The sequence below is a fragment of the Mirounga angustirostris genome, unplaced genomic scaffold, assembly GCF_029215605.1.
Source record: "Mirounga angustirostris isolate CCGP_5_RB_7025 unplaced genomic scaffold, mMirAng1.0.hap1 SCAF_6, whole genome shotgun sequence".
Lineage (NCBI taxonomy): Eukaryota > Metazoa > Chordata > Mammalia > Carnivora > Phocidae > Mirounga > Mirounga angustirostris.
Window position 1 is genome coordinate 148,587,322 of NW_026991714.1, and position 25,254 is coordinate 148,612,575.

The 25,254-nt window shown below is 46.0% G+C and overlaps 1 protein-coding gene across 7 annotated transcripts in view; it reads right to left on the reverse strand.

Moving 5' to 3' along the window:
• The window catches only part of ADAM12 (ADAM metallopeptidase domain 12), a 347,363-nt gene that overhangs the window by 7,700 nt on the left and 314,409 nt on the right, over window positions 1–25,254 (reverse strand). For 3 of the 7 annotated variants that reach the window (XM_064595439.1, XM_064595444.1, XM_064595443.1), the window contains 5 exons: window positions 23,776–23,884; window positions 20,332–20,467; window positions 19,590–19,698; window positions 17,599–17,778; window positions 10,686–11,597 (listed from right to left, as the gene is read on the reverse strand). In XM_064595439.1, coding sequence (XP_064451509.1) covers window positions 11,349–11,597; window positions 17,599–17,778; window positions 19,590–19,698; window positions 20,332–20,467; window positions 23,776–23,884 — 783 coding nt within the window. In that variant the 3' untranslated portion in view covers window positions 10,686–11,348. Of the gene's footprint in view, window positions 1–1,517; window positions 2,385–10,683; window positions 11,598–17,598; window positions 17,779–19,589; window positions 19,699–20,331; window positions 20,468–23,775; window positions 23,885–25,254 lie in introns of those variants that run through there. The other 4 variants (XM_064595441.1, XM_064595440.1, XM_064595442.1 and 1 more) reach the window with 4 other exon arrangements.

The window sequence follows — 25,254 nt, forward strand, 5'->3', positions numbered from 1 at the left end:
GGACTGTGCCGGTCACTTGATAGGCCTAAACCTCAATTTCTCCCTCCTTAAAATAGGAGAAAAAGGGCCTATCTCAGAGCATTGTTACGTAGACTACATAAAATGATGCACAGGAGGGCGCCTGAGGGACTCAGTAGGTTAAGCATTTGCCTTCGGCTCAGGTCATGATCCCGGGGTCCTGGGATCGAGTCCCGCATCGGGCTCCCTGCTCAGCTGCTACTCCCCCTGCTTGTGCTCTAATAAATAAAATCTTAAAAAAAAAAAGCAACAAACAACAGTAAAACCACAAGTCACTTGTTTCAGGGGCCCCTCCCCCAGCTACCCTAAGAAGAGGGGGTGCAGAGTGGGACCTGGGGTGGGAAGTCAGTTAAGTGTTGACCGTGTTCTCCTCTTGGCCCACGGTGAACACAGGTGCCAAGACACTGCCTTCTCTGGTCCTTGGAGCCTAGAAGCCCTCACGAATGCAGGGCAGGTCTGTAGGAAATGGCGCCAAAACCTCAAGGAAGACAGGATGTCCTAGTAAGAAGATGTTCTACCTCTCTGGCACAGGACGCGCTATTCCATACTTCCAAGACCACTCAAGAGGATTTTGAAACACTTGACTTGAATTTCTCACAGTACTTACCCCACTAAAATTACATTTCCTCCGCAAATGGAGCTCAGTTGAAAGAATGCAAACGTGTATAATCACCATTGAACATATCTTTGTAAGCAGAGGAAGCAAGTCTGGAAACCACAGCTGTATGGAAAATATGCCAAGTTGAAACAAGGAGCAACGGGCCACTGACCAAGGGACAGACTTCAAAGAGACATTTCTATACCAGTTCTTATTAAAGGAAACAACACAGAGCAAATGCCTTAAGTAGGCATAAAGACCATCTAATGTGCCTGTGAGGCTGTGTCCTGAGGATGGGCTGTTTGGATATTCAACCAGGCTCTGCACAAACACAAGGGTTACTTAGCCTCTAAGTTGTAGAGGGGGTGCTAATAGGACCTTCCTCAGGAGGTTGATGTGAGGACAGAGCTATTATCTGGAAAGCTCTCTGTGCAGGTCCTGGCTCACAGGGTCCAATGAGTATGTGTAAGCTATCCTACAGCTATTGGGGAGCGAATTTACCATCTAAAGGTACCGCAATCCTACCAACAAACTTCGGGTAATAAACTATGGGAGTAAATCAAGCTCCATTTCCTGGAAGAGGGCAGAAGACTATGAGCAAGATATTAGTGTGTGATGTAAAAATGAATGTGTGCACCTATAAAACTGAAAGGCTTTGAGGTTTAAATGATTCATTACTAAATGATACTAGTTTTGCTGCTAAGAATGAATAAGTATCTGGTCTTGGTAATAAAGATAATGTCAGGTTTTTATTGCAGTGGAGAAAAAGTGAGATCCGTGTTATAATGTATCATAATATGTTTGGATTTATCACGGAAACTCAGGAGATAGGTAGCTTGGCCATTCATTCTAGTTTGTTTGGGACATTTGCAATTTATGTTTATGGCCCTGTTTAATTATTAATCACCACTCTCTCAGCTATGTCCCGGTTTAAAGGATAAATTGTACGGTCACCATAGTGACCAAAGCCCAAACCATGGAAATGCTGATCGAAAGTTCTGACATCAAACCCTGGGATCCGCAAGGCACCGATCCACTGTGAAACCGGTCACACTCGCAGATGCTGCCTAGGGTGACATGTCTACTTCCTGCCAGACCCGAATGTGAAGTTAGTGAAAGATGATGCATCCTCCCTTCTCAGATATCAGGCATGGCGATGGGAAGCCTACAAACAGGTGGGAGGAAACCCTAGCTGCACAGGCCATGACCTTGCAGGAAGGGGCAAGAGTCCTACACACCCTGTCAGACATCACTTTTCATGCTGCCTTTGTAAACCTCGGTTTCCAAGAAAAGTCCAGCCTGGCCACAAAGAGTCCTCAGAATGGAGTGGAGAAAGGACTCCAGGCCAGATTGTTCATACTCAATAAATATTCCTGTAGACCGATTAAAATCAGGAATTCAAACCCCCATTTCTCTCCCTTTTCAACTTCCAGATATTGGAGGAAAATCGAGATCCACCATTACATAGAACTGTCTCACTTGTCCATGTTCTGCTCACGTTTTAGCAGCAGTTGCATAGTTCAAAGTTTTTAGAGGGTTGAGAATACATTTTTAAATCCAAATAGAGTCCTCTGCCTTGACCACCACCATCAACCATTATTTACCTCTGTAAGCGAGAGTAAATGCGTCCTGCTTATCGGAGACCTCTCCACAGGAAGATCAGATGTTTTCACGGGAAAATGCCAGCAACGCCTCGGGTATCCCCGACGGGCTACGCAAGGCCGGGGTGCCATCAGCCTCACCATCCATACTCAGCCTCTGTCTGGCTCTGTGAGGAATACACTTTAAGAGAACTCCAAGGATAACCAGTTCTCAGGGAAATGCGGCAATTTCTTTTTATTGTTGCTTCAGAAAAGCAGAGGTCTCGACACATCAGCTCTCTTAAAAGAACACACTAACACCTGTCTGTAAGATGACCTTGACCCTTCTTTCTGAGACTACCTGAAAACAGTACAGAAAATGCACATAAAGGAGTAATACTCTATCTTTGAGAAAAATTTACAACCCCAAACAAACATATAAAAAGGAGGCGAAGTGTCCAGCAGGCCAGGGTGAAGAAAGGTCATGAGAAGGGAGAGAATGCCTGCCATGGCCAGCCTGACAGTGGAGAGGGGAAATCCAGCCCCCCTTGCTTGAAACAGGTGTGAGGAGTAAGCAGATACCATGCTATGTCCGGGCTGAACAAGCAGCAGTGTAGACAGGCCCAGCCACCCGTGCCAGCCTGGAGCAGGGCCAGGGCCCACAGAGTCCTTGCTGGGAGCAGGGAAGGCCAGACCCCTCTTCCCTCAGAGCCTTGAGCACTGGTCTGGCCCTTCCCCCAGCTGTCTGGTGACTGGTTTTCCAGGAAGAACTGTCCACATTTAAGGAGGAGTTGGACACCCTAGGAAAAGGAAGGCAAGCGAAGAACCCACCCTGCAAAAATGTCTATCTGCAGAAATGAAAAACAGAGGCAGCAAAACTCAAATAAAACCATGAAAACCAAGGATGAAAACAGTACCGAACACAGGGCTGTGAGGGTCCTAGCTGAGGGAGATGACAAGTTCCACAGTAAAAGACCACAGCAAAGGTGACACAACATGGTGTCACTTAAGGGATCTGAGTAAAGATAGAAGAAATACCCACATTTATTTTATAAAAACTTCCCTGAAATAAAGAGGGTCAAAATCTATGGATTAGAAGGGCACCGTTTCCCTGGTAGAAATAAATTCGACTCCTCAATAGTAAGACACAAACGACTGAAGTTACTGGACAGCAAGGAGACCAAATCATATCACTCAAAAGGGCAGGAAAAAACAGCTTCTGATTTGTCCAGGGCAGACAGAGGAAGCCCAGGTGTAAAGCAACAAAGAGCTGCAAGATGGCAAGATATACCAGGTCAACATCTCACTGCAAGAAGCAGCCTGCAGAGGTGGGTAGTACACTGAAGCTGAGAAGCCATTTGGCAAATTCGGGAAACCTAAGTTTTGGTTTTTATATCCTTTTATGGTGAGGGAGATAGGAGTCCAAGGTCAGCACCAGCCCACGTTTAATAGGAGACTATCCCCTTCCCTTCCCAACCTCTCCCCAATAAAGCCGGGCTCTACAAAGAACTATACCTCAGGTAAAAATGTTCTAGAAGCACTAGGAAACTGTAAGGAGAGTTCCCTTGGTGTTAGGAAGACCAATGTAGGAAAATAAACCTCTAACCACAAATTGCACTTGAGGACCTGAAGCTGAGATCACATCACCTCAGTGGCTCAATAAAGTCAAGCCATTTAGAGGAGTCTCAAACTAGTACTGCCTCCGGGCGCCAGGCAGAGACAAAATATATCCTCTTTGGAGGGTCACACCTTCATCCTAGACCTTAGAGAACTCCCAGATGGTTTTCTAGATAATTTTCCAGAAAAACGAGCAGCTCATAGTACAGAATTACCAAGCACACAAAGAAGCAAGGAATTGTGAAAGAAACCTCAGGAGTAAATACCCAAAGACTTCAGATTATGGAATTACTTGAACACATTTTCTGTGTTTAAGGAAATAGAAGACAGGTCAGCATATTTGAATAATAAGGAAAATTTCTAGAAAGAAAAAGTAAATAAAACATAATTGCACCAAAAAGAATAAAATACCTAAGAATACACTTAACCAAGGAGGTGAAAGACCTGTACTCTGAAAACTATAAAACACTGATGAAAGAAATTGAAAAAGACACAAACAAATGGAAAGATATTCCATGTTCGTGGATTGGAAGAATTAATATTATTAAAATGTCCCTAATGCCCAAAGCAATCTACAGATTCAATGCAATTCCTAGCAAAATACCAACAACACTTTTCACAAACTAAAACAGATAATAGTAACATTTGTATGGAACCGCAGAAGGCCCCATTAGCCAAAGCAACCTTCAGAAAGAAGAACGACGCTGGAGGTATCACAAGCCCAGATCTTAAAATATACGACCAAGCTATAATGACCAAAACAGTATGGTGCTGGTGCAAAACGGACACACTGAACAATAGAACAGAACAGAATGCTGAGAAATAAACTCATGCTTATCTGGTCAATCTATGACAAAGGAGGCAAGAATATACAACGGGGAAACAAGTGTCTTTAGTAAATGGTGCTGGGAAAACTGGACCACTTTCTTACACTACACACAAAAATAAACTCAAAATAGATTACAGACCTAAATGTGAGACCTGAGATCATAAAACTCCCAGAAGAGACCATAGGCAGTAATCTTTTTGACATTGGCTTTAGCAACATTTTTCTAGATATGTCTTCTTAGGCAAGGGAAACAAGAGTCAACTATTGGGACTACACCCAGATGAAAAATCTTTGTACAGCAAAGGAATGAACAAAACAAAAAGGCAACCTACTGAATGGGAGAAGATATTTGCAAATGACAGATCCAATGAGGAGCTAATATCCAAAATATATAAAGAACTTGCACAACTCAAGACAAAAAAAAAAAATCCAGTTAAATCATGGGCAGTGTGGGGCACCTGGGAGGCTCAGTCATTCAGCGTCTGCCTTTGGCTCAGGTCATGGTCCCAGGGTCCTGGGATCGAGCCCCACATTGGGCTCCCTGCTCTGTGGGGAGCCTGCTTCTCCCTCTCCCACTCCCCCTGCTTGTGTTCCCTCTCTCGCTGTGTCTCTCTCTGTCAAATAAGTAAATAAAATATTTTTAAAAAACATGGGCAGAGGACCTGAATAGACATTTTTCCAAAGAAGACCTATAGATGACCAACAGACACATGAAAAGATGCTCCACATCACTGATCATCAGGGAAATGCAAATCAAAACCACAATGAGATACCACCTCACACATCAGAATGGCTAGTATCTGAAAGATAAGCAATAACAAGTGTTGGTGAGGATGTGGAGAAAAAGGAACCCTCATGTACTGTTGGTGAGAATGTAAGTTGGTGCAGTCACTGTGGAAAACAGTATGGAAGTTCCTTGAAACATTAAAATAGATATATGATTCAGTAATTCTCCTACTGGGTATTTACCCAAAGAAAATGAAAACACTAATTTGCAAAGATCTATGCACCCCTATGTTTACTGCAGCAGTATTTACAGTAGCCAAGACATGGAAGCAGCCCAGTGTCCATCGACCGATGGATGGATAAAGAAGGTGCGGTACAGATGTACAATGGAATATTAGTCAGCCATAAAAAAGAATGAGATCCTAGAGGGTATTCTACAAAGTGAAATAAGACAGAGAAGACAAATACCCTACGATTTCACCTGGGGAATCTAAATGTGTAATAAAAAAACCCCAAACAAATGAACAAATAAAGCAGAAACCAATCCATAAATACAGAGAACAAAACTGGTGGCTGCCAGTGGGGGGAGAGGGAGGAGAATGGGCAAAAAGGGGTGAAGGAGTGGCGAGTACAGGCTTCCAGTAATGGAGTGAATAAAGCACGGGGATGAAAGGCACAGCACACAGAATACAGTCAACGCTCTTGTAACGGCGGCGTATGGTACCAGCTGGGAGTGACGCTTGTGAGCCCAGCCTCACGTACGGAGCGGTCGGAGCCCTGGGTTGTGCACCCGAGACTAATGTCGCATTCTGTGTCAGCTGTCCTTTAATAAAAAAAAAAAAAAGTAAAACACAGGTGAATGTAAGTGCAAACTGTGTGAAGCCAATTGTAATTTGATACCATTTATGTAAATTGAAAAACACGGCATATTATATACTCATCGGATATATATCTATGTGAAGATATTGAAAGGTTCTATAGAAAAATTAATACCAACCGTTAAAAGTGATTGTATCTGAGGTAGTCACAGTGACTTTGTCTGGACTGCTTTATTTTTCCTTTTTTTTTTTTTCCCCAAAAGGAAACTGTGCATGTCACGTATCTGAGATTTAAATAGGCACATAGAAGAACATGGAGATAACAATGGGTTGTTTCTGTGTAGTGTAGTGTAAATGTGGTGAGTTCTAGATTATTTTCACTCCTGTGTGTTTTAAACATCTTAAGAACTCATGACAACAAAAAGGAAAATAATTTCAACCTTTGGGCCAAAGAAAAAAAACACAAGGGGAAGTGTAGGTGATTTTAAAAATATAAATATTGAGAACAGTACAAATCAGAACCAGTGAGCATGGATAATGCAGTGTTTGGAGGGAAATTCCTAGACTCCTGTGCTTATTTGATAATGTGTGCATAAAATAGTGAAGTATGAACAGAAATGAAGTAAGGGTCTAAGAAGTTAGAGAAATAAACCTAAGGATGAAGTGAAATGATAAAGGAGAAAAGAATACATTAGAAAAATGAATAGCTATCACTTAGCAGAGACTCATTACACAGCAGGCTAATGATATTAGATATTTTCATGTAATGACCACGAAGCCCAGTGAGGCAGGTGCGCTGTCTGGCATGTGCTGGGGGGACTAAGGTAGCGCTTCTGTGGCCGAAGGGCGGGGACCAGGAGGCCGCATCACATATAAGGCCCCCAGCCAGCTCCTGTGGGTGGGCTGGGGCTGCTGAGCAGCCAGAGAACGCTAAAAAAACACAGGCCAGAAAGGGACAAACCAGCATACAGACTCAAGAAACGGGGTTGAGGATTACTCAGGTGGCCTTCTAGAAAAAGGGAGTTGGATTCCTACTTCATTTTATACACCAACATCAATGGCAGATGGATCAAATATTTCAGTGTAAAAAAAATCATGAAAGAATGAGACAAAAACTTTTGTATTCTTTGTGCAGGCAGGCCTTTCTAAAAGGACAATGAGATGGCAGAGGAGACAAAAAGACAGTTTATGAAAAAGGAAAAAAAAACCCCACAAACGGATCTTAAACCTTTGAAAAGATGTTCTGCATCATTTATGGGAAGAGAAATGTAGATACCATTTATTTTTTTTTTACCTATCATATGAACAAAGACAAGCAAACTCTGAACACCGTGTCGGTGGGAGAGTTGGGGAGTAGAAGTCAGCAGGACTCCTTTCCAGGCTGTTCCACCTAATCAGATCAGCTTTTGGACAGCCACCGTGGTCCCGGGACGTTACCCCACAGACATCCTCTGCACGGCCCGAGGTCCCCGGGCAAGGACATACCTGTTTGATGCCGCAAATGACTGGAAACAACCCCCATGGCCCTCAGTAAGGGACAGGTTAAATAATTTATGGGATGGCTCCACAACGAAACACGAAGTAGCCAAAAGAACGAGGTGGACCCCCCGTATCACCGACTGGGCATAAGCAGAGTGCCAGAGACTCCAGGGTGGGCTGCATTTGAGTTCCGAACAAGAATCCAAGAGGAAACAAGATTGCCAGCAAGCCGGCAGGTGCTTAAGGCAGGTGTTGGGCAGACGGTGTTTCATTGTACTCTTTTCTCCGATTTCGCATGTTCAAAAATTTCCAAATTTTCGATAATCTCTCTCTCCAGAGAGAGACAAAGTGGAAATGAGGCTTTAGCCTGTATTCCAAGTTGTAGTTTACAAAAGCCTAGGAACCATGCTTGCTTCTGGCAAAAGAGGCCTGGTGGCAGAGGTGGGAGGGAGACCAATTGTTTTCTAAGTAACCGTCTGTTGTGTTGGAATGTGTAATTATGGGCACACATGACCTATTACAAAACATAAAGGGTAAAATAGGTACCATTTTTTCATGTACAGCTTACGTGCTTCTCGTAACTTTCTAAACGAGTGGAAAACAAACACCCCTTAGAATACTGTCATCATTTGAATGGCTTCCCTCTGTAGTTACTTCTCTCCAGAGAGATACAGGTGCTTCCACAGGTAATAAGTGTTTTTAGAGACATCACACGGGTTTGTCACGTGAAAACTGGTATAGGATATAGAAACCAAAGAAATTTCAGTTAAGATTCCTGGAAGTCCTGGGCAGGTGGCAGGGAGAGGTCAGCAGGAGTCCAAGACCTTGGTAGCTACATTTCAGATTTACAGGAGGAAGGGACTCAAAGTTTTATGAACTCCTGACTCATGGAGCGTGGTGGCCCCAGGGGAATAATCGATACTGTGACAAGGCTTCTTTTTTACTACTTAAAATTCACATCCATTTAGCATATTCCCCTCACATCTATGTTCAAGGTACGACTGGACGTGGGTGTGCCTGGAGATGCGTGACCTGGTCTGTGCCTCCGGACATGGGGCAGAACATGCATCAGGGTAACCCTGGGCCGAGGCAGCAGGTGAGCGTGGAGGCTCGTGGGAGGACTGCGGGAAAGGTCAGACAGGAGGCAGTCTTGGACAGCATCTGGGCAAAAGGAGAAAATTTGGAAGCAGTGAGCAGGCACGGGCGGGGGGCTGGCGGGTGGTGTTAGGTGGGGGACATTTTCCAGCACTTGTGCTCAACTATTAGCTTTTGGGTTGCCTGCCATAATGAAGGCTTTTAGAAAGATCAGTTTCGTCGTATTTCATCTCACTTCCTTGGGAGAACATCTTGACAAATGGATTTCCTTTTCTCATTACTCATTGGCATTTCTGATGAGAAAGGACCTAAATCATCAGATTTCCAGGCCCTGTGAGCGCTGGTTTAAATACCGGACACCCACACAGGCCAGAAGGGTACAAGTCCTTATTCATTCGAGTGCTGAGTTCATTCTGTTGAAGAGGACTTGAAGAGTCAGGGCTCAGCCTCCGAGTCCAAATTAATTTGTTTGGCTCACATCTATATCCTAAAGCATTTGGGAATGAGTAGCTATTGTTTTCCAATCACAGCCGGGGAGGTGGGGGGGTGGAATTGTTCAGCACCCCCTCTGTGGGGCTGGGGAGGGAGGGGATTTTGGGGCTCCTTGAAACAGACCTTCCTCCCCCCCACCTCCCCAGGCCACTGAAGCAAAGTTGGGCTGCTCTGGAACCTTCTCTGTCAGCAGAGACTGTACAAGATGAGCTGGTCTCGTTTTACAAAACATGGTTTGTAGTATGTTCCACAGACACAGACAAGGTGTTGATGGGGAGAAACGTCCTGTCAGAAACACGGAACCAAACCTCTCCACCTCTGCAGAAAATGCACGCAGCCTTCTTCATATTCAAAATGCAGCTCCAGGACCACTCTGGTTCCGAGCAAGGCCTGGCTCCAGGAGAGATCAGTTAGGACAAGAAGAACCGGAGCAGGCTTGCACATGTTGCAAGCAAAAGAAAAGAGAAATGTAGGATTCTCTTGTTACAGATGGAAGCCTCTACAGGATGCGAGAAGGTCCTGGTAGGTCTGTAGCAAAATGGGGGCAAAAATGAATTCAACATGGCTGAGGTGGTCAGTGGTCTGAACTATGCTAACCATAACCGTCTTCAACCCGAACAGCCTCTGCCTCCCTCCTCTCTAGCCACCCATCTGTCGCAGGCTGCAGGCAGCAAACGTGGCTTTCCCACCTCTGGGAGCCTTCCTACACAAGCTGTTTGGCCTCACTGTGCCTTGTTTCATCCTCTGTAAAATGGGGCCAAGCGGGAACCATCAGCTCCCAGGCTCCGGGAGATGGTCAGAAATGCTTGACTCAGGAATATCAGCCATGTAATTGGTGTTCAATAAATGTTTGCTATATTACAGCAATTTAAAATAGAAATAGAAAGCTCCTTATACCAGAACAATGAGTAAAATAACACATTCAGACACATACATGCACACAGAAATACACTTCTACACTATTTGGTTATAAGAATAAAACTAGAAATGAATCCTGTCATTGCCGTTTTGGATGACATTTCTGCCACGCGGACAAGCAGTGGCAGAAATAGGGCTGGCAAATATTCTCATGGGCCTACCAGCTCTTTTAGGAAAAGACTTTGATTCAGCAAAAATCAATCTTTTTTTTTTTTTTTTAAAGATTTTATTTATTTATTTGACAGAGAGAGACACAGCGAGAGAGGGAACACAAGCAGGGGGAGTGGGAGAGGGAGAAGCAGGCTTCCCGCTGAGCAGGGAGCCCGATGTGGGACTCGATCCCAGGACCCTGGGATCATGACCTGAGCCGAAGGCAGACGCTTAACGACTGAGCCACCCAGGCGCCCCAGCAAAAATCAATCTTAAGAGGTGGATCCAATTGTCCTTTTTTTAGTTCTTACTTTCCTAAAAAAGCTAATCTGACTGGAAAAACAATCTCAGCCAGTGAGTTCAGTATCATAATTCACTGATAAGAGTACATGGAGGAAAAGACTTCCTAGCATTTTCCAGGAAACTAAGGGCTTAAAAAAATAAACAAAGACGGCTCTAAGCCAAATATGCCCACACATCAGCATGTATCGTTCAAATGGCATTTTATGGAGCAGACCTCAAAATAAAATACAGATAAATGCTAAGAGAGTGACACTTGCATGAAGTTTTCACTCTCTAGAAGAATAGCCCGGCTACGAATTGAAGGTGCCTCTTAGGCTCCCTTTAGAATCCTGGCACATTTCAGTTTGACAGCAGAAAATTGCATTTCAATCTGCTGCTACTTAACACAGCCCTCTCTAGACATAATTTTCTGTGAGCAGAAATCTCTTTTCTTTTTGGGCAGAATTATCTATTTCTTAGATGTGACATTGAACACATTTTTACTTAAACTTTAAGTGAATTCATTAAGCCAATTAATCAGAATAAACTACATAAAGGAATTCAGGTGGATATGTCCTAGCAATCTAATGAAAAATCCCAAGAGTCTGTCCCTATCTGGCCCTCTTCTCTTCTAGGCGCAAAAATATACACACTGATGTTTAGCAGTTGAGAATATGAGTGGTCCTCATATCTTCCAGGGTCACACCTCATTGTTCAATTCAGGCTTAGTGGCTTGAGGCCCTCTCTTATGTGACAGGAAGATGCTCTGTCTGTGTCCAAACTCTTATCAGTTTCCCCGAGTGGCGTCTGCGTACTGGGCTGCTGCCGGCTCCTTCCCCGGACTCCTCCTCCCGACTACGGTTCGGATCCTCTCCTGGCATCTCAGACCTGACTCTGCAGGGTGCTGTCCTCTTCCTGGGTATCAGCTTCTCTTTCCTTCTCCAGCCTACCTGGGACTGGCTCGAGGCCACTGTGGTGATGGTCTGCATGCTTCCCTGAAAGTTTGAGCATGTCATAGGGGACCAGCACACAGATGTTTCCCCTCCAGGGGTCCCTAGCTCACCCAGTGTTTCTAGGGCCTCCCTCCCTCCTGGAAGTCAGGTCAGTTGACTTCACAAACAAAGTCTGTGGTCAAGAAAGTGATCTTCTTGGATCAGTTCAAGATGGGTGAGATTATAGAGAGATGGTAGAAAGTTCATCGATGATGATGGAACAGTTCTCTGTCCTGAACATGGTGTTATGTGAATCTGTACACAGAGGAAAACTGCAAAAAAACCACACACACACGCACTCACACACACACAAATGCAGTTTAGAAAAAGGTAAAACTGAGTAAGGTCTGTAGTCTAGTTAATAGTGTGTGCCAAATGTTAATTTCTTGGTTTTGGGATCATACTATGTCACCATTGGAGAGCTCAAGAAACTATGTACTATTTTTACAACTTCTTGTGAGTCTACAATCATTTCCAAATAAACGTTAAAAAAGCAAAAAAAAAAAAAAAAAAAAGTGATCTTCTTGCTGGATTCTGTGTAGCTCTTCAATTGCCAGGTACCCATCCCTCCTCTCCTGGGCCCTGGTGTCAGGCTGGAGCCTACTGCCTCAAGTGGCTTCTTCCCAAGAAGATCCTTTCAGACTTCTGCTCAAGACCCGCACTTGCTAGGTGCTGCATCTTCTCCCCTTAGTACACATTATTCTATTTTTAAAAAATGACCATAATGGTAGAAATGACCCTTTTTGGGGGGGTGGGTACAAAGTTGAATGATTTTTAATACTGTTGCAGTCAGAGAAAAACAACATAGAATATCTTAAGAACAACCACCTCCAGAAGGGCTCTCAAAGCCTTCTGGGATCCATGCACAGATTTCCTTTCTTTCCTCTTCACTTCCTGCCAGACCCTGAGATGAACTACCCGGCAGCAGGACGCACAGAAAGAGGCACTTGGTGCTTCCAAAGTGTCCAAAGTGGCCTGAAAGAGGCAAACATCTGCTGATTGGTCTGAACCTTGCCCCCCACGCCCCCAAGTGCGTGTTCCCTCAGACACAGTCGATGCCACACAGAGTGTGGCATTCTGTGATGCTCCCTGTTGACACAAGCACACAATTGTAGGTGGTCACATGCCTCTGTGACCCCCCGTCCTCCTTCCACTATCCTGTTCCTAAGCCTGCCTTCTGCCTCTCATGCTCTGGGGGAACTTGGGAGGAGTCAACTAACAGCCAGATGAACACACTGCATTAAGTTTCCTCTAAGGTAGTTGGCAGGATGAAAAGGAAACGAAAGTTTGTTTCCTTGATCGAGGCTGAGGAGTTAGGTTGAGAAGCTTGCATTCCAAGGGTCATTTCATCATGAAGGAAATGGCACCCAGGAAGGGGACATCTGTGGACAAGAGAGGGACCGGATTCAAGCGTCCTCGATTTGTATAAATCAAATAGAACATTTGATGGAAAGATCAAATGTTTTCTATAAAGAACTAACTTTTAACCTTTCGATGTAAGGTATGTATCATGTCTACGATAACGTTTTCCTTCTGGAAGGTTTGGATGGTAAGCCTGGACGAATGAAGCACGGCTAGCCATGTAGCTGTGTGCTTGTCAGGTTGTGGGGGGCAGGGCATGGGGACTCGAAAGTGCATGATGTCCGTGGATTCAATCTATGCTGCCAAGTAAGAGCCACCTCCACATATTCACCATACCTGCATGGAATTAATTTCAGTCCTCTATGTGCGATGGGAGAGAAAGCACGAGCCTAATCTGTATCATATGTCTCGGAAAAGCTCCAGACAGACACCAGCCTGGAGTGAGAAATGTGGATTTTTCAGTTCCTAATGTTTAAAGGGTAACATTTCCTTCGTTTCATAAAACAGAATGAAGGCCTTTTTTGGGGGCTGTTTTTGAAGGAAATCTTGAAGGAATGACTTCTGTAGGCATTTGCTGTTGTCAGGAAAAAAAGATACTAGCAAGTGAAAATATTTTGCCTCAGATCCCATAGTCTGTTAAAGACAGTCCCAATTTGACATGGTGCATAGGCGAGTTGCTTAAAGAGAGACATCAGAAGCCCCAGCATGGGGGAATCCACGGGGAAGAGGATGGCAGGCTCTGCGGATATCTGAAATTTGCATGCAAAGTATTGAGTACTGGTGCATTTTCTGAGGTTCATAGCTTTCATCAGATTCTCGAGTAAGTCCATCACCCAGATAAGTTTAGGACATGCCCACTGCCTTCCCCCATTGTAAATCCAAGACAGGTTAGAAAAACAATTGTAAAAGAACTCTCAACAGCCAGTAAAATAAACAGAAGAAACTAGAGGTAGATCTTGACTGATATTGAAATGGAAGGGGACTTTGCAAACACAAAGAAAATGGGAGAATTCACACAAAAGGTGAATAAATTTAATATGTAAAACTGGAATTCCTTTTATACCCCAAAATATCATAAATAAAATTAAAAGGTAAATTAGGGAAATGTTTACATAAATTACTGGAAAAGGGTAAATGCTCTTAATAAGAAAATGAACTCTTACAAATTGGGAAGAACAACTCTCTCTCAAATAGAAAAACGTAGGCCAAAGGTAGGAACAATTCATAGAACAAATACAGTTAACAGCAGCTATATGCTGGAGCTGGCTGGTACTAGCTCATGTCGGCCAATTCTCTACTCCTTGTTTAGTGACATTACATTGATAGCCTGAAATTGGCCATGGTGGGAGTTTTTACAGCAGAGAAATCATTGACGAATCAAGGCTTTTTTTGTTTTGTTTTGTGTTTTTGATGGCCAATTTAATGTTATACCATTGGTTAGTAGATAATATAAAGAGCAGTTCAAATGTACCATTAATCAGAGAAATAAAAAAAGAAATGAGCTCTGGAAAAGATGGAATAAGCACTCTTCAACCTATACCTCATGCAAATTACAACAAAAAAGTCTGGAGCAAATCCATGAAGCAACAGAGACTCTGAAAGTTGGAGAAAAATAAATGGACTGGCTGTGGACCTCAGAACTCAAGAGGCTTTCCAATAGTGAATTCTTATTTTTGTTTCTGCCATTTTTATATCTTGGCCTGTGCTCTGGAGAGGCTCTCAATCTGGAAATGCCAATGGCACCAGAGCCAAAGGAGGCCCAAGGAAAGCCTTCCGTCTGCAGCCAATAGATGGGGAACAGTGTGCCTCAATAAGGAGAAACATCTTGACCATACCTGACCTTACTCCAGTTCCAGGTGGGTACCAGAAAAAGCCATCCCCTCCATCCCCAACTGGTCACCACATCCTGGAGATGGCAGATCCCTGCTTCCCAATCCTGCTTACAGTAACAGGCCACATCTCTTCCCTGGAACAGAGACTGTGGGCTGAACTTTTTGGTGGATTCCTCATCGCCACAGAGGCCAGAAGGAAATGGAACAACATTTTTTAAATGTTGAAAGAACAGTCAACCCAGAATTCTATATCCAGGGAAAATATCCTTCAGGAACAAAGGTGAAATAGACATCTTTGGATGAAGGAGAACCAAAAGAACTTGTCACCAGTGGACCTGCTTTAACAAAATAGCTAATGTTTCTCAGACAGAAAGGAAATGATAACAAAAAGAAACTCAGAGTATCAGGAATGGAAGATGAGAAAGGGTGGATATGTGAGTAGATGTAGCAGACCACTCTTAAGTTTTAAGACTTGATTTTGAACACGTCTTGCTTCATGGTTGAAAGCAAAATTATAGCATCTAAAGTGGTTCTCAATGCACATAAAGGTATCACTTAAGACATCTATGTGATAAAGGGGGAAGAATAAAGAGATCTCAAAGGTGGTAATGTTTTTACATTCCACTTGAATTGATAACGTACTGATACTAGTAGACTGTAATAAATTACGCGCATATGGTGTAATCTTTAGAGCAGGAGTTTTTCAGTCACGTGATTTTGTCCACCTGGGGCATCTGGCAATGCTCGGAGACATGGTTCCATGTGCAACTGCCATCTAGTTGGTAGAAACCAAGATGCTGCTAAACATTCTACAATGCACAGGACAGTCCCATATAACAAGGCGTTATCCAGCCCCAAATGCTGACAATGCTGAGGTTGAGAAACCCTGCCCTATGGCAAACTATACAAAGACGTATCTCAAAACCACCATAGATTAATCAACAGGGAATTCCAAAAAATGTTCAACTAACCTATAGGAATTCAGGAAAGGGGAGCACAATAAACAAAAATCAGAGGGAACAAACAATATTAAAATGGTAGACAAATTCTAACACACCATTTTAATTGCATTAAAAGTAAATGATCTAAACACACCTATTAAAAGACAGTGATTGGCAGAATGGATGACCCAGCTACAAGTGGTCTCCGAGAAACTCATTTTCAATATGACGACACAGGTAAGGTAAGAGTAGAAAGGTGGGAAAAGACACACCTTACAAACACGAATCAAAAGAAAACTGAAGTAGATATATGAGTATGAGATAAAGTATACTTCAGAACAAAGAGAATTACCAGAACTAAAGAGGGCTAGGACATAATGATAAAACGGTCCATTCACCAAGAAAACACAATCTCAACTCTGTGTACCACAAACACCAGAGCTTCAAAATACATGAAGGAAAAACTGATGGACTGAAAAGAGACACATTCATTGTTGAAAACATCAACATCCCCTTTGAGTAAGTGATGGAACTGCTAGACAGAAAAAATGAGATTTTTTAAAATATCAAATTGGCAAAGCTTTGAAATGGTAATACTTAAAGCTAGCAAAGTCATGAAGAGACAGATGCTCTGTAATAATGTGGAAACATAAATATACATAGGAGTCCTGAAAAAATATTTAATTTATATATTAAGAGGCTTAAAAGGGTTACAGCACTTTTCAACCGAATACTTTCACTTTTAGGAGTATCTCCTAAGGGAATAATTAAAGTGTTCCAAAATTTATCTGTCTAGACCTTCACAACAGAGCTATTTATAATAGCAGAAATTAGAGACGTCCATACTTGCCCACTAATTGGCAAGTGCTTAAAAATGTATTCTACATAGATATATAGTGCTATTGTTAAAGTGACATGTTTAAGAGTTTTTAGTGCTGTGGTAAATAGGAATGATTTTAGGGCAAAAAAGTAGTATATAAAGTAATGTGCATACAGAATAATCTAAATTATGTTAAAAATACACATGCAATTCTTAAATACAAAAATTGCTAGAAGTGTGACCATGATAGCAGTGAAAAATTACCAGGGATTATTTCTCTGTGTTTTGCATGTGCTTATTTTTACTGCCTGCCCACCTTAAGTTTCTTATTGTGAAATGATGTCTTATTCATGGTCTAACAAATAGGAACTGTTAACTTCTGGAACAGCATAAAAATGAGATAGAGGATAGATACTGAGGATCCAATACTATGCCGCATCTGGTATGGAGACTCAATGGATGGTAAAATTCTTGTGAATAATTTTGAAAATGAAAAAAGGGTAAGAAAGTATGCCCACTAATATTCCTGAGGTGACCTTCCTTTTTTGTTTTTAAAGATTTTATTTATTTGAGAGAGAGAGAGAGAGAGCACACAAGCAGGGGGTGTGGGAGAGGGAGAAGCAGACTCCCCGCTGAGCAGGGAGCCCGATGCGGGGCTCGATCCTAGGACCCTGGGATCAGGACCTGAGCCGAAGGCAGACGCTTCACCGACTGAGCCACCCAGGCGCCCCCTGAGGTGACCATTTTTATTGTCTGGGCCTCACTACTGGCTATACCCCTGTCATTCTCAAGAGTATCATGGATTAGGTGGTAAGTTGGGCGGGTGCCCTGGCTATTCCGAATGCAAAATATTCCCGATAAAACACACCTATCGTGACTATACATGGAGCACTGTACTAATGCTTTACTTGGCTTATCTCACTTAACCACCTGAAGAGCTGAATTATCTGCATCGTACGGAGGCTGCGGCAAGTGGACCAACTAGACGTCAGCAGGTGGCAGGGTCTGGACTTGAACGACATCCATCACATTAACTGCGGAGGGCATACCTGGGCCTGCCGGAGGGCAGGGTTGGCCGGCAGGGGTCTGGCGGGGACGAGGGGTGCGCGAGGAGCCTTCTGGAGGGGCGGGAGCACTCGCTGAGGTGAACCAGTCACAGGGGCATCATGGGCTTGGAGGGGCCCACTGATGTCAACGTTCTGACACGGGGGCCACCTCCTGGTATTGTCCTGCAGGGACAGAGCAAAAACCAGTGTCGTGGGTCCTACCACTCCTCAAGGGGGTGGTGCTGACTCGTCGTGCATTTCCACGAGGGGGAGTCTATCCTTATTTGTTTAAACTTCACAGCTGGAGCAGGAACACCCTTCCAACCCAATCTGGAATAGCGGGATTGGTTTCTATGGGAATTTTAAAAACTGGTTTAATTCATCAACAAATAGGCACAGGGCACCTGGGCAAGTGCCAAAGAGTATGATGACACAGACCAGATCTTAAGGAAAGGATGGAGGAGTTGTGAACTGAGGCGGAGGGTGATGCCCTCCAGGCTCAGTGAGAACCAAGGAAACCCCTGGCAAGGAGGATGTAGACTTCTGGAAGCCAGCCGAGATGAGGGGTCTGAGCCTGAAGGGTCGCCTCCTACATGGTGCCCCTGCTTTTTGGGCAGGTCAGAACAGATGCCTCATGCCCCCGACCCTCCCTCTTTTCTTCCTTTCTCTCTTTCTAAAAACAGCTTTATTGAGGTTCCACGGACAGATGGCTAATTGCACATACTGAAACTGGATGGAGTGGAAAATTTTGACATGTGTCCACACCAATGAAACCATCACAATAAGTAAGATAATGAACACATATCCACCGTCACCCTTCCCTCCCATTCCACTCCTCCTTGCCTCCCCTTCCTTGCAACTACAGATCTGCTTTTTGTCACTGTAGTTTGCATTTTCTAGAATTACATATAAATGGAATCATAGAGTATGGACTTTTTTTTTTTGGTCTGGCTTCTTTTACTTGGCATAATTATCTTGAGATTCATCCATGATGTTGTATATATTAATAGTTCATTCTCTCTTATTGCTGAATAGCATTCCATTGTGTAAATATACCAAAGTTTGTTTATCCTTTTACCTGTTGATGGAAATTTGGGTCATTTCCCATTTTTTGGCTCTTCGAAATAAAGCTGCATTTTTGGCTCTCATAAATAAATCTAGCTGTTCTTGTATATAGCCCCACGTTTGGGGCTGAGAGGTGGTAAAGCTTATTAGGAATCCAATCCTCTATACTTTTTATATCAAGGGAGATAAAATAGTTCATGGTTTAGTAAATATGTGAATAGTCATTTTTAAAATCATTTGTCACTTCTTGATCCCAATACTGTCACTGTTACAAGTTGGACCCTTGTTGAATGAGTCCAATATTCAAAAATTCTCACGCATATAGCAGAAACACTTGATGAGGAAAACTAAATATTGGAGTGGACTCTGGTGATAATTCACGAGGAAGCAGGAAAGTTTAGAGCCAGGAGGGAGCCAGCAGGTACTTTGGGTTAAGGATCTGGCTCTTTGAAACCATAGGGTAGGGTAGACAGAGCTTCCGCAACCCAGAGCTGGAGCAAAAGGGACCCATGCATGGGCTCAGTGTAACTCTGAGAAAGGCACTGGGAGATACAGGGCCAAAGAAGATGATCCAAAACTTGCTGGTGGCATCTGAAACCATAGGAGGGGCCCAGAGCCAGGAACCTGCTTGGGAGGCAGACCCAGTGGGCCTCCTGGGAATTTGGTCTGTCTGGGTGCTTGGAGGGATCATGGCCCACCACGTACCACATGCCACATCACACAGGGGACACTGCCCCAACTGGATTTAGTAGAGCTTCCATGGGGCAGAGTGGGCCTCCTTCCACCCCTGACCATCCTTCACAAAGTGGGTGGACTCTGCATTTCAGGGATCTATTCCTACTATGAACAATCTATTCCAACTCGAGCTCTTGTTGAAAAACCTGTGTTGCAATGAGCACACGAACTTCTCACATTTGTCGACAACTTACCTTCGACATGTTGGAATGTGACGGCTTCCTCATCAGGCCTTTGCTGAGGTGGCTGAGGTGAGCCTGACCCGGGTGGGAGCCGCGGGATGGCCTTGAAGGGTGCACACACCTGCAACACAATCCCGTCACAGTAAACAAGCGCATTTCCCCTCTGGCTGACTTCACTTTTTCTGTTTTGTTCACAATCACGCTCAAAAAATAATTGACTTATTTTAACTCAATATGGTAAACATGCAAAGGAAAAATTATCTAACATTCTTACGGGATTAAAAATAAAAATTGATTCTCACCCACCTACCCCCACCCCCCCGCCAGAGCCACTATTCTGTGAAATTAGTTCTTGCAATCCACAGACATGTGGGTCTGAGACACCTGGGAGACGTTTTGTAGAAAGCTGGTATTTCAGCAAGAACGTCTTTGAATCTATTTGGATCAAAAGCTAGCCCATCTGACGAAACTATTTTAACATCCCATGTCTTGTAAAAATTACTAATAGAAGGGTGGGAACAAATCCATCAGTGGGACCCATCAGCACCCTGCTTATTTATATAATAAGCAGCAAACAGTTTGAAGGGAAAGGAAGGAGGCAGCTGGTCTGGCAGAGATTTTAAAAAAACAGAACAACCGTTTTACTATCTAAAAAGCCGACCTCTTTCTTTGCTAAGGAAAATGAAGCGAGAAGCAGTTGGCTGTGCATTCTTTCAAATGCCACTTCTGCAGAAATGACCCAAACCCAGGGTACCTTAGCTTTTCAATGGTGGTTTTTTTATCTGTAAACAGCAGGTGTATTAATGTCTTCCTTTTGAGATAAACTGCAAATCCAGCAGCAAGAAGACACAGGATGGTCACCAGAATTCCTATGGTTAGACCTTGGTGATCTGAAACAGAAACGCATTTTGCTCAGGCAGAGAGGCAGTTATAATGAAATACGGGACGTATCAGATCATGACATTTATGGCAACGCGAGCTTTGAAGGAAGGAACAGAGATGGAATGAGTAAATCCCCAAATGATGTACTGATTAATTAGTCATACTTCAAAGGTCATGCCTGAGGTTCAGTCTGTGTCGCCATCATGCACTTCTGACAACTCTTGATAAACAGGAACGTCGTCCATCAGGTGGGACCATAGTCCTGACCACATGCGGCCCCCGGCCCCCCCGACTGCCCCACGGGGATGGTGGCCACAGAGGGTGGCAGGAGGCTGGCATGTCCCCGGACTGTGACCTCTCTAGCCCCCATCACAAATATGCTCCTCCCTGCGTCCTCCTCCTCTCATTCTTGAGCACTGCGATCTGTGTTTGTTTTGTTTTTTTGTATTTTTTTTAGCCCAAGAATTTACTTCTGGACATTGTCAAAATAGAAGGTGAGAAAAAGACCCAACAAAACTCATAGCTAAAAGGAAAGGCCCACAGATTTGGTTTTGTTAGGTTTCGCTCTGTTTGTTAGGTTAGGGCCTCAAAATACAAGCTTTGGGGGGCAAACCCCGTTCTCTGGGAGGGTGCTGTTTATTTTCTCCAGAGGAACATCCCCTTTTCTGTGATTTGCTCCCATTTTATTCAGTACAAGGACACTGAGACTCCCTCAAGGGTGTGGAAAAGAAGGGAAAATCAAAACTTCAGCCTGGTTTCTGACCACAGAAAGAGTCCCGGAGAGGAGTCTGCCAGGCTAGAGAGGAGCTAGATATGCAACCCCCACGGCTCTGCGGAGTCCTTGAGAGCATAGATGGGAGTTCGCGGGTCTCTGTTTCCCTGCCAGCAACAAGCAGGATGTGCCGCCCCTAGCAGGAGGGCCACAGTCCCCTCAGGCTGCTGGGGGTGGCTGTGCAGGTCCCGCTGCCCCCCCCAGGCCTCCCCACCGCCATCGCTGGCCACGATGCTCAGCGGGCTGCCCGCCAGGCCAGGGCAGCAGCGCTCCTGCTCTGGGAAAGAACGCCTCACACCCTCTCTGTTTCTGGACTTCGTCCCCAACTGACAAGTCCTATCCGGGACGTGTCTCAGCCTAAGTAAGACAATCAACATATGACAGTCGTGATTCCCTTGTTAGTGTTACTGGAAAAGCCCCGCTTCTGGGTCATTCTTTTCAGCCGGGGGCTCTGGCTAGAGCTCTGTTGTGTCTTAACACAGCTAACGAAAAAAGTGAGCAGCACGCGGCCTGAACCACAATTTCTAGTTCCTCGCAATCAATCCGTAAGTCTTAGGCCGATCAATGTATCCAACCGGACATTACCTAGGCCTCCAGAATGAACTTGGCTGCACCTCCCGGGCCACTTGCCTTCATCCGTTGCAGGACATGCCATCAAGCTGCTCGAGCCAGCAAACCGGGGTCCCTTGGTCCCCTCATGCGGTGCGAACACCGTGTCCTGTGCAGCTCCCCACGTTGGCCCACCTCCCTGAGTCCCACTGTCGCCCCTCCCCTGGCAGCGTTTTGCTGGGCCACGCTAGGTCTGCTCCGTGTCTCTGGGGCACAGTGGCCGGCACGTGGCAGGTGCTCGAGAAGTCATGGTCAGGCTGGCGGGCGGTGGGGGCAGGGAGGCCCAGCACCCAGCTCCCCACACCTGCCGCTTCGGCGTGCGTTTCAATGTCCTTTCATGCAGTAACGGCAGCTCGTTTTCATTGCTGTAACGATTCTTACCTGCTACAGTGAAGAACTGGCAACTGCGGATCCCCTGCCTTCTGTGAAGCCCCCACAGCTCAGTACCACGGCCAGTACCAGTGCATACTGGCCAGTCCCCTCCAACCCCTCGGGCGCCACCCAGCTGACTCGATGCGGGGGGAATGGGTGGCGGTGCCCCTGCCCGAGCAGAAGCTAGAATCCTGCTAGTTGTGCCCGGCACACACTTCACGCCGTCCCCAAGCATTAGCCACGGGGCAGCAGGGACGCCGTGCTCAGGGTGCAGACGCCGGCGAGGAAAGGGGACGCGGGGCCGGCCCTTGTCTTCCTACCCCCAGAAGGAACACTCACTAGACAGCAAGACTTTCTGGTCCTTTTTGTACTTGCTGTGGGGCCCGGACCCGAGGGAGGGGTCGCCCCGAGTCTCTGAGAGCGACGCTGAGACCCGTCCCTATTTAAATGGAGGGATGATCGGGAACTCACGACACTTTATACAGATGTGCCCGCGGGGCAGGTCCCCCCTCCCCAGCTCTGCCCTCACCGCCTGGCCCCGCAGAGCAGTGTTAGGTCTGTCGTCTTGGAGACGTGGTGACCCACTGCACGTCACAGCAGGACGTGAGACACGTGACGTCCTCCATAGCAGCATGAGCCACCGTCTGGGCATCTGCGCGTCATGGGGCTCAGGTGAGCACCGAGGTGTCAGGACAAGTGGGCTCGGCGCTGGCCCCCTGCACCTTTTTGATGTGTTTCTTTCCCTTTACAAGGGACATCCTTCAGACTTGGCCCTTCACTGCCTGACAAACGCTCAGATAAAACGGCAATGCACCAGGAGACCATTCCTCCAGGTCGTCCGGGGAGAAAAGAAGGGGGGTCAAGCACAGCTGCTATGAGGACTCTTTTTAGGGGGAGATGGACTTGGTCTCAATCTTAGCTGTGTGACTTCGGGTAAGTTACTTACCTTCCCTGAGCCCCAGGTCCTTTATACGTAAAGAAGGAAGGGTAATAGTGACTTGGGAGTTGGGCAAGGATCTGATGAGATCATGCAGAAGGAATACCCAGCATGGTGACTGCACAGGACAACCGCTCAGTAAACAAAAGCGGTTGATTTTACCACCGCTGCCTCTGGGACCATTCACCTGGGCTTGGAGGACGTGTCTCCCTAGTAAGGGTTTTAGGAGACATTCGGCATCACACCTCTTGGTCCCCAGGGCACCAAGGCTGGGCTTTACAAAGTCCTTTCGCCCCTCACCGAAGTTCATACCCAATTGGCAGTCCGCTGTTGAAATGACCTTAGCTAAGCAAAGCGTCGCAGGTGAAGAAGGGACAGAGTCAGCCTCTCAGCCAGAGCAGAGCAAGGAGTCTCAGCAGAGGTCAGGACGGGACAGTGTCTGGAAACAGGCCTTGGATGGTGTCAGGCCCTCGTGGGGGTGCACTAGGGTTCCCACTGGGGGGGTACACCTGCATCCCCTTGGCAGCTGGTGAGCCCTCCGTCTTGCTTGGAAGGACCGTGCCTGACTACCCACGGCCCCCCAGTCGCTCAGCGCCCACTCCCGGGGATGCGCTGTCCCCACGCACCTGCTCGCCGGACAGGGCCGCTGTCTGTGCTTCCCCCGAAGCCAAACTTGTCACAGAAGGGAGGCGCCCAGTGGGCCTCACAGTGGCAGTTCTTCCGGTTGTTACACACCTGTCCGGGCCACAGGGGAGGGGGACATCGAGAGAGACGCAACATTAGAGCCCACCCTCCATGTGGGGCGGCAGTAAATCTTTGAGCTCTAATTGGCTGCCAGACCAAAGCAAAGGCCCTGTGGTCAGCGTCCCCGTCAGCGCTGACACCGCCAGATACAGACAGGCCACTGTGAGCGTAAACCCGAAACACAGCACCACACGGGTGGGACCAGAGCCTGAGGCTGCAAATGTAACATAATCTGCCTGTCAGCAGCTGTTAAGGGAGTGATGGAGATTTTGGGGGGTCTTCCACTGCCTCCCACCCCTTTCTTTCTCCGTCAATTACTGTGTCCTCTTTTTCAAGTCAGGATTCCTCCCCCCGACCCCTGCCCGCCATCTGACCACAATGAGAAGCCCTCTCGATGGTGAGGAGCGACCCGGCTTCAGGGCTGTGGAATCGGAGCCCTCGGCCATCACGGGCCTGACAACCTCTGGGCGCAGCCCTGCCTCCTGCAGACAGATTACCGAGTGGCATAAGCTGTGCCAAAGCTCGGAGAGGCTGGCTGACCTGCTCCCGACATCACATGCCTGAGACGCCCGCCTCCCTCGGGCAGGCCCCCAGTGGCCCTTCCTTGGCTCCCGGCCCTGCACGCTGGCCACGGCCTACCAAACCCTGGTGTCCTGGTGACAGGAAAGGGTGCTGAGAAAGCAGGAGGATGGGCTTTGTTCTGGAGGGCCCTGAGCGAGTAGCCTAGCTTGGAGACGAGAGCCCTCCAGAGCGGGGCCAGCTCGGCTCACCTGGTTAGCAAGGGTGACCGAAGGAGGCTGCTCCCCAGCCTGAGTCGGCTGTTAGACTCGCTGTTACTATCTATGGAACTTACGGAGCCCCTGCATGAACCAGTGGAATATGAGCACGAAAACAAGAGGACATTATCTCTCTGAAAACTGGGGGGCATGCTTTGGGAACACTGGATATGGGCAAGTCGCTAAAAAGAACTTCTGACCCATCTGGAACGGGTGGGATGCCTGTGAATGCCCAGGAAGAGCTGCACAAACTAGGAAGGATTCTGTACTCGGGTTCCTTCTGAGTGTCCGAGTTTCTCTTCCACTTAAAGAAGCAAACTATACATCGTAGATGATGCGCTTTGCGTGGTTTATATAAGGAAGTCAGAGCAGAGCTACGGTCAGGACACCCACCCCAAAGGCCTCAGCCCTGCATCTGAATATTGCCGGGTGGGGCCAAATACATATCTTATATTTTAAAGCAAAAATAAAATGTTTAGAGTAGATGTCTCATTGGTGATGTTTTCCTGCTTCCACTGATTTTTTTTTTTTTGATGACTCAACCATCAAAAGCCCCAATTGCCTAAAATAAGACCGACAGTCCAG